General features: G+C 34.9%; 1 protein-coding gene across 1 annotated transcript in view; it reads right to left on the bottom strand.

The window, feature by feature from the left end:
* LOC121412487 (aminopeptidase N-like) overlaps positions 1 to 14,104 on the bottom strand; it is a 32,087-nt gene that overhangs the window by 5,787 nt on the left and 12,196 nt on the right. The window contains exons 2-3 of the mRNA XM_041605301.1: positions 2,434 to 2,725; positions 1,708 to 1,828 (exon numbers count right to left, since the gene is read on the bottom strand). Coding sequence (XP_041461235.1) covers positions 1,708 to 1,828; positions 2,434 to 2,725 — 413 coding nt within the window. The remainder of the gene's footprint in view (positions 1 to 1,707; positions 1,829 to 2,433; positions 2,726 to 14,104) is intronic.

Consider the following 14,104-nt stretch of genomic DNA (forward strand, 5'->3'; position numbering starts at 1 on the left):
TTTTCAAATTCTTTATTTGTTTGACTATTCAAAATCTCTTCAATAAAAGTTATTGATGAATCCAAAATGTACAATCATTCTATTGAATTAGGTGGTAACATTATCATGTAATCTGATTAAGTTCTGAACTTGCACGGCTTAAAGTAAATTTTCAGATTTCTTTCTCTCAACAGATTTCTTAAATGCCATTAAAGATTAAAGTGCAAACATGAAAAAAAAAAGAATTCTGATTGATATGTGAATTAAAAGGCACCGTAATAAGTACAGTTGGTTCAAAACATTGAAGAAAATGCAGCACTGCAAACTTGGAATGGGCAAATATGCACTGTTGTTACATAATAGACTCTCTATTCGAAACCACTGATGCACGACCAATGAAATTTTCACATAAGTTACCTTATGATATGGGCTTTCATAATAAAGGTATTAAATCGGGAGTAATTCTTTATTCTAGAATTAATTTAGCATTCAATCAGAGGGACATTTTTTGGGGGACGCGCTGTATTATATGAATTAAAATACTTCCACTCCTGAAACCTAAGCTAAAGGAAAACTTTTCGAGTGAAAATGTCAATATAGACGTATTTCAAAGTGAAGAGAAGAAAAGTAGAGAGCATTGTTATTCTTGATAATTCCTCAATAGTAGCAACATCTTTCAGGACACACTATGCATCTAATTCAGGATCACGTTAAAATAATCATTATGAATGATAAATGCAAAAACTGCAATACAAATGGGTTATCAGTTTATTAATGATTATTATTATTTATCATAATCAATTTCTTGAACAGAAAAACGTACTGCCAACTAAAGGAAGAAACTAAAATATACACGAAAGCACAATTCAAACTAAAGGAAGAAACTAAAATATACAGGAAAGCACAATTCAAACTAAAGGAAGAAACTAAAATATACACGAAAGCACAATTTATCGCTACATTTAGCATGTATAACGTATTTTACCTTTCACTCCAAGAACATAATAGTTGCCACAGTGGTTATTTTAAGATGAAATTCCATTACAAAATGACAACCAGCATGGCAAATACTCATTTCAACCTTTTTAAATATAGAAATTGTCTCGAATTATTTGTGTTACAGGAGAAAGAGTAATATGATGCATTAGACATGTTAGGGAAACACAGTACGGAAAAGTTGTTACTGATTCATTAGAATCGTGATTTCGTGAGGAGTGGGATACATGCAATATCACGAGGTGAATTTTAAATATTCAAGGACCAGAGGAATATTTTGCTTGAATCTAATGGTCATTCTTTCCCCCATAAATGGATAAAAAACAACTACATTATTAAACAAATAATAATAAAAAAAAAACGATTCTGTAATGCGGCGTTTATCATTATAAGACAAGAAAATATATAGTTTACCTTTTATTTTAAGGTTAAGCAATCTTATCAAGACGCATTTAGAAAATATTGTTTATCAATTGAAAACGACAAATCGGTAAATCAGTTTACAATTAAATATTATTCAATGCTTTGGCGACTTGAAAATCAGACTATCCACCAATCTAATGTGAGATAGTGCAAGCTATTGAATATCCAAGGGAATGTATTGACATCGAATCAAAATATATTAAAATATATGTATGCTTCCCGAGATATCTTATATGACCAGAACAAATCTTCGATTCTATTGTAATTGGATGATTCTACACAATTTATTCGATTATAAATAGTACATACCTAATTTGGGCAATGGGTAATCAAAACCACTGTAATCTTCCAGAAAGTTGAAAAGCCTGACCCCAATATCGAGCGCGAAGTTTGCCTGGTCAATTACATCGTCTCTTGCCAAAACTCGAAACTACGAGAAAAAAAAAGAAAAATCGGAAATCAATCTCAAAATGAAGTTGACTCACATTTGTACCAAATAATACATGTCATCAAGTCAGCATGAAAATATCATAAAATGACAAATCAATACAATAATAAAATTTATAAAACTGGGAGAACAATGTTGAGAATAATGATAAAACGTCTTTATCAATTTATTTTGGAGAAATAAACTGTTTGGAAAAAGAGGGGGTAGCAGTTCAGGAGGATTCTTTCTGACAATTACATTAAGAAACACACCTACGGTAGATAGCACAATTAATGCATTTTCCGAGGAACAATGGTAACTCTTTAAGACGATTTTGGACCCCTGTAATTCAGACGAATTTACATTTACCAATCTTTTTCAGAACTTAGGCTTCATGGAAAGGGAAATTCATGCGAAATTGAAAACAAACATGCATAAATGACTAATAAATAATGTATTTAACAAAAAAGAGAAATCTGATAACCTTATTGTGATTATTCATTTTCAGGTCTTTTTATTTAAATCACCATGCAACGACCCATTTCTGGAGTAATGTATCTTGGTATCAATCTCCCTTTCCGCTCCAAAACTTTATGATATATACCTACCTCAACTCCTTCCCTGACAATTTGCACTTTGCTTTGGAATTTGCACACAAGGAAAGCAACTAGGTAAGTCGACATCACTGGCGTGGTCCTGAACGAAGTCGTTTCCCAAGCCTCACCATCACCCGTGGTCGTCGGATTTGTCTGTCGATTAATGACGTCCATGTTAGAGAAGGCGCTGTAACCGACGGGGTGGATGATACTGATTGAGAAGTTTGCTTTAAAGGCGGGTTCGTCGAAGCACGGATAGACGCGTCGAGCGTTGATAGGCGACAAGAAAGATGCGACATAGTGTCTACAGGAGAAATAGTATTTGAATTCATGAGATAGACTCTGGAAAATTGATTAACTGCCTTACTAAGAACATATAGCAATGGCTATAAGGGGGTGATGATTAAGATAGCTCAACTTCTTTCAATGATATCTATCTCGTTGGCAAATACAGTGGGAATCATGTAGGAATGTGATAAATTGTTGAAAAAGAACTACTATATTTATTCAAGCATACTTCCATATAGATTTACTTATATGTAAAGAAATGCATGTTCCGCTGTTTAATTGTTGAATTCGGTTTAGGTAACATTTCACGACATGAACGAAGTGGTACAAATTTGTGACATGACATGTTACAATTACATGTTTGAATGCTAGGTTTCTGCATGGACTATGGTTTCGGGTAAGCCCAGGGTATGTGAAAAGTATTTACCCGACTGTTTGAAGAAGGAATGTTATGCTTGTAGGCAAACAACATTATCTTAAACTGTTTTTCGATATCAACCGAGTAATATATAGTTGATATCTGTCGTTACTTTTCATCAACATGTTTCAAGTATATTTTTCATCTTCTTTCACCGGCTCCATTACTGATTTCCTTGCGGGCATCGGCAGTATAATAATTACCAACACACACACCCTCTTTGTATCTGTTGGGTCAATACTTTCCCGGTCGGTCGCTGCGGTCGTCACCAAGAACTTTGAGGTCCCTGGGAATCAAAATGGCTCTTGGAATGGCAATGGGGTCAGATGTTTTGTTAATACGGTGAAAAGGGAGTACATCATGAAATATATGTAACAAGCGAATGATATGAGGGGGAGAAGGGGGATCAATCACGTACCCTTTATATCGCTTAGGACATTTTTTTTTTTGGGGGGGGTACACAGGGTTTGACATTTGAGGATTGAGGTGTGTATGTGTGTGCGCGCATGAAAGTGCAGTGTATTTCTGTGAGAGTGAGGGTGTGCATGTGAAAGTGGTGTATGTGTGTTATCCTGTGCTTATCACATGTAAGGGTGTATCATGGGGATGAGTGCGTGTGTGTTTGTGTGCGGGTGGGTGCGTGTGTGTGATGAGTGGTGCACGTGTGGGGTGCAATCCTGTGCTTATGACATGTAAGGGTGTATAGGGGATGAGTGTGTTTGTGTGAGTGTGGGTGCGTGCTTGTGCGTTATTTTGATGTATATATTGTATATTTGATGTATATATATATATATATATATATATATTGTATATTTGATGTACATATTGTATATTGTATATTTAAGTACCTGTAAAATATTATACATATGACATTCATTTGATTTGCATCCGGTGATTTGGTCAAGTTATGGAATTGAAAATGAATTTAAATTATGATCAAATAACATAAATAAATAAATCGAATGTCTTAACAATTGAAATTTAAAAAAAATGCAATCTCATTTATATTGTATTATATATCTACTCAATGTATTAATTATCTGTATATATATTGTACATAAACATTCAATTAATTTGCATTTTGTAATTTGGCTCTAATATAAGTTTTGAAATTAAAAATGAATTTCCATTATGATAAAGTAACTTCAATCAATCGAATGCCTTAACAATTAAGATTATATTAATTGCAATCTCATTCTTGTACTATATCTACTTAATAATTATCTCAATCTTAAACAGCTCAATTCACAAACTGATCGATGCATTATTTAGTAGCTAATCGCAGTTATTGACAAATTTGCAATAGTTTCTCAACTTCTCATTCAAATCATTCCTAGTTAATATTATTTCATTATTGTCGCCATTTCACATTTTGTTCTATACATTCAATTAACTACTTTTCAAAATCAATGTTTATATTATATTTATCAATTAACCTCCTGTTTAAATCAGTTTCAATTCAATTTCTTCTAGTTCACAATTATCCAATTCCAATTATTGATGCATCAACGATTATAGTTACCTTTGCAATTATTAATGAATTTGCATTTTAATCATACTATTAGGTATTTATATTCAACAATACTTGCGTTCATTATTATTCATTTCAATGATATGTATTCAATTTTTGATGTATTGATTTATTTTTTAATTTATATGTAAATGCATCACAATTCGGCTTGGCCGCCATGATGTATGAGTTTTATCAAATAAACCATTTATCTATCTATCTATCTAAGATACGTGTATCTTAACGTTCCGTGGCCGAGTGGTCTAAGGCGCCTGTCTATAAATGGAAAGTCCGGGGTTCGATCCCCGGCCGCGGCACCTATGCCCGTGAGCAAGGCATTTAATCTACAATACTCTTTTATCCTGCTTTCAAATAAATGAAAATGCCATAATATTATGCATTATTGGTAACTAGGTGTGCACTTGTTAAAAAAAGTGTATTGAACATTCGTGTAATCGTGGTAATGGGTATGTGTATGAGGGTTTGGCTGTTATAATGAGCGTCTTCATACACACATTTATATTTTCGCAATTATACGGATACGAATCCTAATGAAAATTAAGAGAGTTCAAAAAAATATACGTAATACTACATGGAGTGCTGACAATTATCACAAATATTAAAATACCGATTTGAAGATCAGTCAGATCAAGGATAATTGCATAAATTTATTCATTAAATTGGTATCATCAGAATTTTACCGAAGAACTCACGACTTCCTTGTACATTGTATCTTGCCTTTAACATGTTTAACAAGGCGAAAGCGAGATTATATCGCGGCCGAACGCACTCTTCTCCCGACAGACCCCGGAGGGTGTAACTATTTTGTCCGATGTGATTAAATTGAACACTTTCACTCCTTTCTACTCCAATAAAGTGAGTTTGTACAATTTATTTCCCAAATGACGAACCGTGTCGAAGCTTCGAGCTGGTATTAGCGCCATGTCCTCAATGAGTTTTACATGACTTTGGTATTCCCAGCAGACATGTTAGAGAAGTACTAAGCTAGGAAAGATGTAAAAGTGAATGAATCACCTGGTGTAGACATTTGTGTAATGTTGTTAATGGTGACTGCTTTTGGCTGGGCTGCTGATTTTAATCGAAAAATATACATGATCTTTTATGTAACATACAATTTCATTTCCTTTTATGATTATGGCCATTGATATCGACATTACGATAATGATGATTAAACTAAATTCTATATATTATAGAAGAAACAGAAACAGAAACAGAAATCTCTTGAACATCGTTACAAGGCGAAATAATAATAATAGGTAAAACCTTCCCTTGACATCGTAACATCCTTAACCATTCTCCTTCTCTTTACCACGTGACTCTTCTATTTTTAGCACATCATATGTTCATGAGCCCCCAATATTAAAATGTCGAATCAAATGATTCTTCCATCGTATTTAAGTGGTGATGTAAGTGTGATGACGTGGGCACTGGGGGGGGGGGTGGATTCCTCGACCTAATGTCCTATATATAACTTGTTATAAATTCTTGGTAATCAATTCAGGGCCTTGCCATGACATGAAATAAGATATAAAATCGTAAAACATCGAAATATAGGAGATACTTCAAGATTTCAGGACTCCGTTGCACAAAAGTTACTATTATCTTATGGTAACTACCGTGGTAAGGGTGCTCATCAGCCAATCAAAATCAAGGATTCCATGAAAGTTACCATTGGATGGCAAAGTTATCATAATAGTGACTTTTATGCAACGGGGTCTTGGATCTCAAAATCTGATACACGTGCTTTCTTTATTTAGGGCGTACAATGACCTCCACTCCAACATCAGAATCTTCATCCAGGCTACTGTATGATCATACACGATCAATGTGTATGTGGCGACAGCATGCCCGGAAAGAGAAATAAAACTTCTCCTCGACATCAGAATTGTCAAATTACAACTCAATGCGCTTCATTACTTTGACATAATCGCTCTGTTCAAAGTACATAATTAACAAAAGGTTAACTCTCATATACTCGTCAAATTTACCCTTCATTAAAGCAATCAGAGTACCACTGATAACTGCGCACACAAGGCCGCTCTAATTGAGTTTACATGTAATAATTGCACGTTAGCTCCAGAGCAAAGCAACGCCACTGACATAAGGATACCAGATTCCACTATACACAATTTTTAAAGCACTCACGTGACATGGCCTGCTAACTTCATTTCCATATATTTATTGACATAACACAGAAGTCAACGTTCTTTTTTATGACTGTTCCCTTTGTGGGATAATGACATGAAAAGGGATCAATATTCTGTAAAATGATGTTCTCATTCCTTTTCAAAGACCAGGTTAATTCAAGAAATGAGTTGAATTGTAACGAAATGGTAAAATTAAGTCAAACGATAAATTGACAACTCGATTTGTTAAACCGGAGAAAGATCAAAGAATGAAAGCATCAATAAAACCAGATCTAGAGTGATAAAATCGTGAGATTGTAATGTCTTCCGGCTTTCCTCTTAATTCTTGGCCTCTACGTAACTTATGAAAGATGGAGCGACAACCATGAAACGTCGTCGACACGTATTCTTATCTACATCCTGTACAACCTACATTTTATGAGAAAGATAAATCCCTTTAAAGACTATAGAATTAAACAGGTTAAAAAGTCGTTGACGTAAACCAGCAGATATATCAATAATGAGATTTTAGAGGAAATGTAGAAAATGATGGATGGAACATCTAATTGTTTCCAACTAAACAGGCCCTGGAGCGTCGATCTTATTTCAGATAGAATCCCATAGCGGAATGAAATGAGGAACGGGAAAGAATGAAAGACGGAAATGCAACGTCCGAGCCTCCTGACTGTGAAGTTCATCTCAAATTGGGTACGTTTAACGCACTAGCCCGGGGAAAAAATTAGTAAATTATTTTTTCCAGTTTTCATTTTATGAAAGAAAATGAGAGAAATAAGGGGAAATGAATCGCCTCTCATCTGAGATTAACAGTATCATGTTTTGTTCAAAAACGTATTTAACGGAAAGAGGAAGTGGAGCTAGACAATATCGTCTTGATACTTTTTAAATATTACAAAATACCCAAACGGGGTGGTTTCCTATGAAATTTAAGGGTTTATTTACGTCACTAATTTCAACTATGATATGAATCAGGACACTGTAATTTGCAGATAAGGAACTTATACCCTCATATGATGGTGTAATGGTGTAGTGGTTATGACTCCCGCCTTGTAAACAGAGGTTCGTGTGTTCGAATCTTACCACGGTCTGGTGTCTTTTGGCAAAGCGTTAATCCACACTGATGTTTTAATAATGACATAATTCCATTCATTACCAATAAAATCAAGTAATTTTCGACATAAATTGTGTGTTTCCGTCAAACTAACCGTTTCAATTCATTTTTATGAAAATTAACTTAAGAAAAATTAGAAAAAGTTAGAAAAGCTTCGGAACCTGGGGGATCCGATTATCTTATGTAATATTACAATGTTTTGTCTGAGTTCCAGTAGATATTGTACAAGACTCACAACTAAACTTATACCATGGTCACATTTGTTCTACGGCGGCCGTACGGCGAGTCGAAAACAGCCGTTTTATCAATTTTGATTCAAACCACCTATATGTAGTTGGACAAAAAATGTTAAAACGGCTGTTTTCGACTCGCCGTACGGCCGCCGTAGAACAAATGTGACCATGGCATAAGTCTCTGAATTTTTTTTTTCCATTTTACCACAAAAAAAAACAATGCATACTTTAAAAATGTAGGTATCATCTAATTAACCGAACAAAATACAAAACAATGCATACTTCAAAAAATCATGCATCGCTTAATTAAACGAACGATTAAATACCAAGTACCTTACCTTCTTATCCAATTAAAAAAAAAAGAATAGTAATAGTTGTGGCTTGAAGAATATAATGAGAAATATGTCATATGTCCTATCATTTATCCGTATTCAAGGACCAGGATCCGACCAAGGTCTGATAGGTATTATGAATGGAAACACAAAATAAGTTGTAAAAAAAGAACTAATCTCTTCCTCGTTCCAAAATATCATGGATTTCGAATGATAGACGTGCAATTGAAGTGCATCAATCACACATCATTTATTTTTTCAATTGATATAAATAGGCTAAACAGAAGGATACTCACATTTTAATTGACAAATGGCAATAACCTGTAATCGCCAGATTATTCGATGACATTTGCTTGATTCAAATCGCCTCATGACCTATAAATGTCATGGCATGTTCATAGATCATAAGTTGTATTAATATGATTGTGTAGTTATAATTTTGTTTCTTAATTTGCTTGATTAATTTCTTGTTTATTTTTTTTCCTATTTGCTGTTCTATTTCGAATTGCTCTATTAACGCATTGTCCATATTTCATTCAATCAAGAACAATACTAAAACATGACTAATAGATGTAAGTTGCAAAAGGAGAAAAACAGTTTTGTAGAGAGATGAAAGGTTTGAGACACAAAACATTTCTGATCCAGTTTCTCCTCGGTCGGTAAGAAAAAAAAGCAAAATAAGGGACTAAGAAAACTTCGTCCTTGTCGAAAGTTTATCATGGACCCTGAACCTTTGTTAATATAAAATGTCAAAGGTCAAGTTCCTTGAATAAGCAGGTGTAAACTCTTCTGTTGTCCTTGATACAAATTGGAGTTATTGGGGTGTGTCAGCTTGCACGCTAAGTTTGACTTGTTGCCATGGGTGTAAGACCAATTCACACAAAACTGTTATCCACATGGTTTGTATATGTTATTCAACCAATGTCTGGTCTATCCTGGGTGGTTGTAGTTGGTACTTGGTGTGAACGACGTATTACAATGGTCATGCTGAGACGATTGAAACAATACCTCTTTATTCATTCAAACCTCTCCACGGGAATTGTCTCAGGGATTGTTATACGAATGACAGATGAAATGCTTATATAGCTTGACTGATGAAGCAAAGCAAACAATATTGTTAAAGACCGATGTACGGAAATGTTAATTCTTATTCTTAAAATCGAAGAATAGTCAAGATGGCAGTCATTATTAATGATATTATCGCCATCCATATTATTCACGTGCTTTTTGTCATTATCATCAATATTTTGTTATATTCATCATTGTAATTACAATTTTTTCAATTAAATTTCATCATTATTGCTATTTGTATCTTCATTTCCTTATAATCAACTTTATTGATATATTTATTGTCAATGCCTTTGACTGAGAATGCTGAAGGAAATGCAAAAATAATTATAGGAGTTTTGAGAGTGCCATCGAAACTCATGAACGAGTTTAACTTACATGCATAGGATGACGTAGTATTTTCTCAAGTTGAATTTTTAAATAAAAGACCCGACTATGAAGTTGAAATCATACAAAGGTAAATCCTTTGACAGTGTATTACTAGCCGGAAAAAAAAGAAACAGGCAAAAGTCCCTCATAAGCAATTACGAATCAATCTACATAACAGCTTGCATCACATGAAGCAAAACTCAGCGGCGTGCCTAAAGCAAAGATGGAAGACGAATGCGTTGGACTTCAAATCTGTCAGGGTCTAATTGGGAAGGTCAAATTTACGGGAATTGTCGACAATTTAAGAATCAGAAGCGATCTTTATATCAGCCTTCCCGCTGAAGTCGGTAAATACCATCTATTAGAAATGACCCAGTGTCAATTAGATTATGGTAGTTGGATAGCCTTAAGCTGTAAAAAACGCTGAGAATACCAGGTTATTACACCTTTCTGAATCCCGAGTCAAAGGTAAGATAACCCATTGTAAAAATCCAGAAATATTTTTGGTTTTATAAAGTGAATGGCATATTCATTTTCATACTTATGAAGTAAATCTTAGAAGTCATTCATAACATTTGGAAGACAGTCTACAGTAAACACGAACGCACACATACAATATCACTGTTATCCAATGTAAACATACAAAATAAATTAGACAATGGTGTATCTATTTTTCATTTTTTCGATTAATGATAAATAAAGACATGATTTAAAGATTACCATTTGAAAAGATAATAAGAAATAAAAAAAAAAACAATCGCGGAAATGGTTTGGGTATCAATTTCTAAGGTCCAGTCCTAGAAAGGACTGAGAGAAAGTTGATAGAGATATAGTAATAGTAATTGATAGGCGAGAAAGTGGAAGTTAGAAAGTATAAACTACCCAAACAACGATGAAAATGAAATGCAGAACTGCATATAGGCTTACATGCAAGAAGCCATGAGGATTTGCATGACCCTATTCTAGCATTGCTTTGAAGGAGTCAAAATCTTTCATTTGCTTGTATTGGATAAAAAAACACATTTTATTGTTTTTATGTTTAGTCAAATATAAACTTGTACTGGAGCGAATCCACCCACAATAATTCCATTAAACTCCATCACATGCACGCGCTAGGCGGTTTTGCCGTTTACTGTTCAAAAATAGTGATGTTTATACAGAATGGATTTTTTTATATTAAACTTTAAAACCTTAACTTCACAGATAGGCTTCGAAAAAAATCATTGTAGTTAGGAACTTTTTGTAGTGGACCTTAACCACGATGCAAGTTTGCTCCTATAACATCACATTATATTGTTTCTTCATTTACATTGTGTGCGATTGCGAGTGAGTGTCGATGGTGGTCATGGGTGTGTGCGTGCAAGAGTTAGGGTGTGGGGATGAGCGTGCGTGTGTGTGAGGGTGGGTGTGTGCGTGTGTGTGTGTATGGAAGTGGAGTAGCCGAGTGGAGTAGCCGAGTGAAGTTTTCCTTTGGGATGGGTGATTCTTTGGGATGTTTTTTTTTTTTTTTTTTTTTTTTTACTTGTCGATTTCTTTTTTGATTTGCTTTGTTTTTGATGAGTGCAAGCCAAGTAATCTCATATAGTTTTAAATCATTGTTGAATATTTGTTACATGAAAAGAAAAGTGTTAGGCATATTATATGTATTTTTTTTAAGGGGATCCTAGTGTCAGTATATCTATTTGTTAATTGGTTTGTTTTGGATTTGGGTCTACTTTGTTTTGTTCTTTCTTTGTATTCCATGTATAAATAGCCCTCCACAAATGTGCAAGGGAAGACTTTTTGATTGGGGGGGGGGGGGGGGGGGGGAGGAGTGGTGTTTCAAACATTTTTATAACTGATTTCATTGTTTCTCCTTTAAGTTATATATGATTTATGCTGGTATTAAGTTAGTGAAAAATGTCCAAATATGAAATGTAAAATATTATGTGTTTTGAAATGTTAATTTGAAATGTTATATATTTTTGTTCATGGAATGAGAATAAAACAATATGAAAAAAAAAGTGGTCTGATGAGACACACGAAAGACCGAAGTTCGTAAGAGTGAGAGGAGAGAGAGGAGTTGGAATGCGAGTGTGTGTGGATGGGCGGGTGTTCATGGGGCGTGTGTGCGGGTGTGTTTTTCTATTAGAGATGCCGTGGCCGAGTGGTCTAAGGCGCCTGGTTATACATGGAAAGTCCGGAGTTCGATCCCCGGCCGCGGCTCCTATGCCCGTGAGCAAGGCATTTAATCTACAATGCTCTTTTATCCTGCTTTCAAATAAATGGAAATGCTATTTGCATTATTGGTAACTAGGTGTGCACTAGTTTAAAAAAAAAAGTCTATTGATTTTATGCATCTCTTTAAACATTATGGGCAATGCGTTTGGCTCAACATGTTTAACCATTCCATTCAGATTTCGCGCCATTACAAACGACTTCCCTTCATCACGGCGTGGGCACAAACCACATGAATATTGCACCAAATCATTTATGATTTATAGCACTTTCATATTAAAGAAATATAGGTTTCCTTATATTGTTCATGGTAACGTGTTTATCAGTACATCTAAAATTAATCCTTTCTTGTTTACTAACCCCATTTCTCTTCTCCATATTAAACAATACTCCGTGGGCTTTAGCCTTTAATATTATTTGCTAGCTTGATTCTACTCAATCAGCCTATCAATTAACCCATTCATAGGAAAATGAAATCGATTATAGGTCGATTTAATCTAGATATAAGGGGTCCCGATCGCTTCATTCATTTGAATCGGATTCATATTTAGGTCTACCGCATCACCTGCAAATGATGCTATTACGCCCCCGCCCACTCTTATTAAATAGGAATCTGTTAGACGACTTAATCACTCCATTAACCTCCGAACATTGTTGGAGACATATCAGCTGGTCAAAAACAGATCGTACCACATATAATTATAGCTCGGAAGACATATGCTCAGAAAACCAACTGCATTAGACGTTGAATAGTGTTGTGTACTAATAAACACCTAGCCCTTGCACTGTCTTTTGATAGAAGATTCAGTTCCCCTCACCGATCAGTGCAAGACACCCGTCTCCCACCTCTTTGATATCAAGTTAATGGACAGTGCTTTGAGACAATGCCTCTTAAAGCGTTGGAAATGTAGAATTATTTGGGGGATAAGCCTTGGAAATGTGGGTCACTTGCGATTGAAACTACTCCTATCTTTCTACTCAAGAAAATCCCCGGCATATAGGAAAGCTAAACAAAAGTTAGCACTCGTAGAATAAAAAATTGGGAGCAAATTGATAGTTGATTGAAACAAGGAAAAAGGAGAGAAAATAAGAAATGGTTGGAGATATTAACCGGGTGCGTCTCACTTTACTTTTCTGTATACAGATATTACTATGTGATTCGTTCCGGTTGTTAACGAAAGATGGTTGGGGTTAAGTAGTACCGGGAGCAATGCTCTCACCCTCTTCGTACCTCCACGGCACCCTTGAGGGAGCATCTTATCCCCCTCTTGATCTCTGATCACGGCGAGATAATTCGCGTTTCAGTACAAGGAGAGCATGTTCCTCAGAGCGAGTACAGCTAAAAATGGGTGTCTTCGGCATGATTCTCACCGAATGAGGGGGCGGTGGTGTATCCGGTAAGTGAATTGGGAAATCAATACTTAAAATGATCGGCTTGTTCGCTTGAGATGAGGAAATCAAATCAAATAAAGTAGATCTGCACCCAAAGACATCTGCTATTTTAAGTAATGCAAAGCCTGGGAATTGAAAAGCAATAAATACTTAGTTTGATGAATATTACCGATTCACTAATTGATCGATACCGAGGGAAAGGTGGGATGATAAAGAAACAGAGGGAATAGATTTTACCTTTTATACGCCTGAGAATCCCTTAGTATTCCCCTTTTCCCAAATAACTGATTAATATATACATTCGTTTTTACCTTCTAAAATTAGAATTTATGTTAACCATTAACAAAAAGTGCCATTTCTTAAATTTCTTCCTCCCCTATTTGACAGTTTGTAAATCTCTTTGATCTTTTTACCGATGAAAATAGCGATATTAATCAATTACACATAAAACAGACACCTTCTCTTGGTCTGTGATTTAAAGTTTTTTGTTCTATGAAAACTGACATACACGGGGAGTTTAATTACCCAAGTTTTTCTGTTTTGCGAGGGAATAAAAGAAATATATTGCGCAGTCACAGAT

Source organism: Lytechinus variegatus, chromosome 4 (assembly GCF_018143015.1).
Source record: "Lytechinus variegatus isolate NC3 chromosome 4, Lvar_3.0, whole genome shotgun sequence".
Lineage (NCBI taxonomy): Eukaryota > Metazoa > Echinodermata > Echinoidea > Temnopleuroida > Toxopneustidae > Lytechinus > Lytechinus variegatus.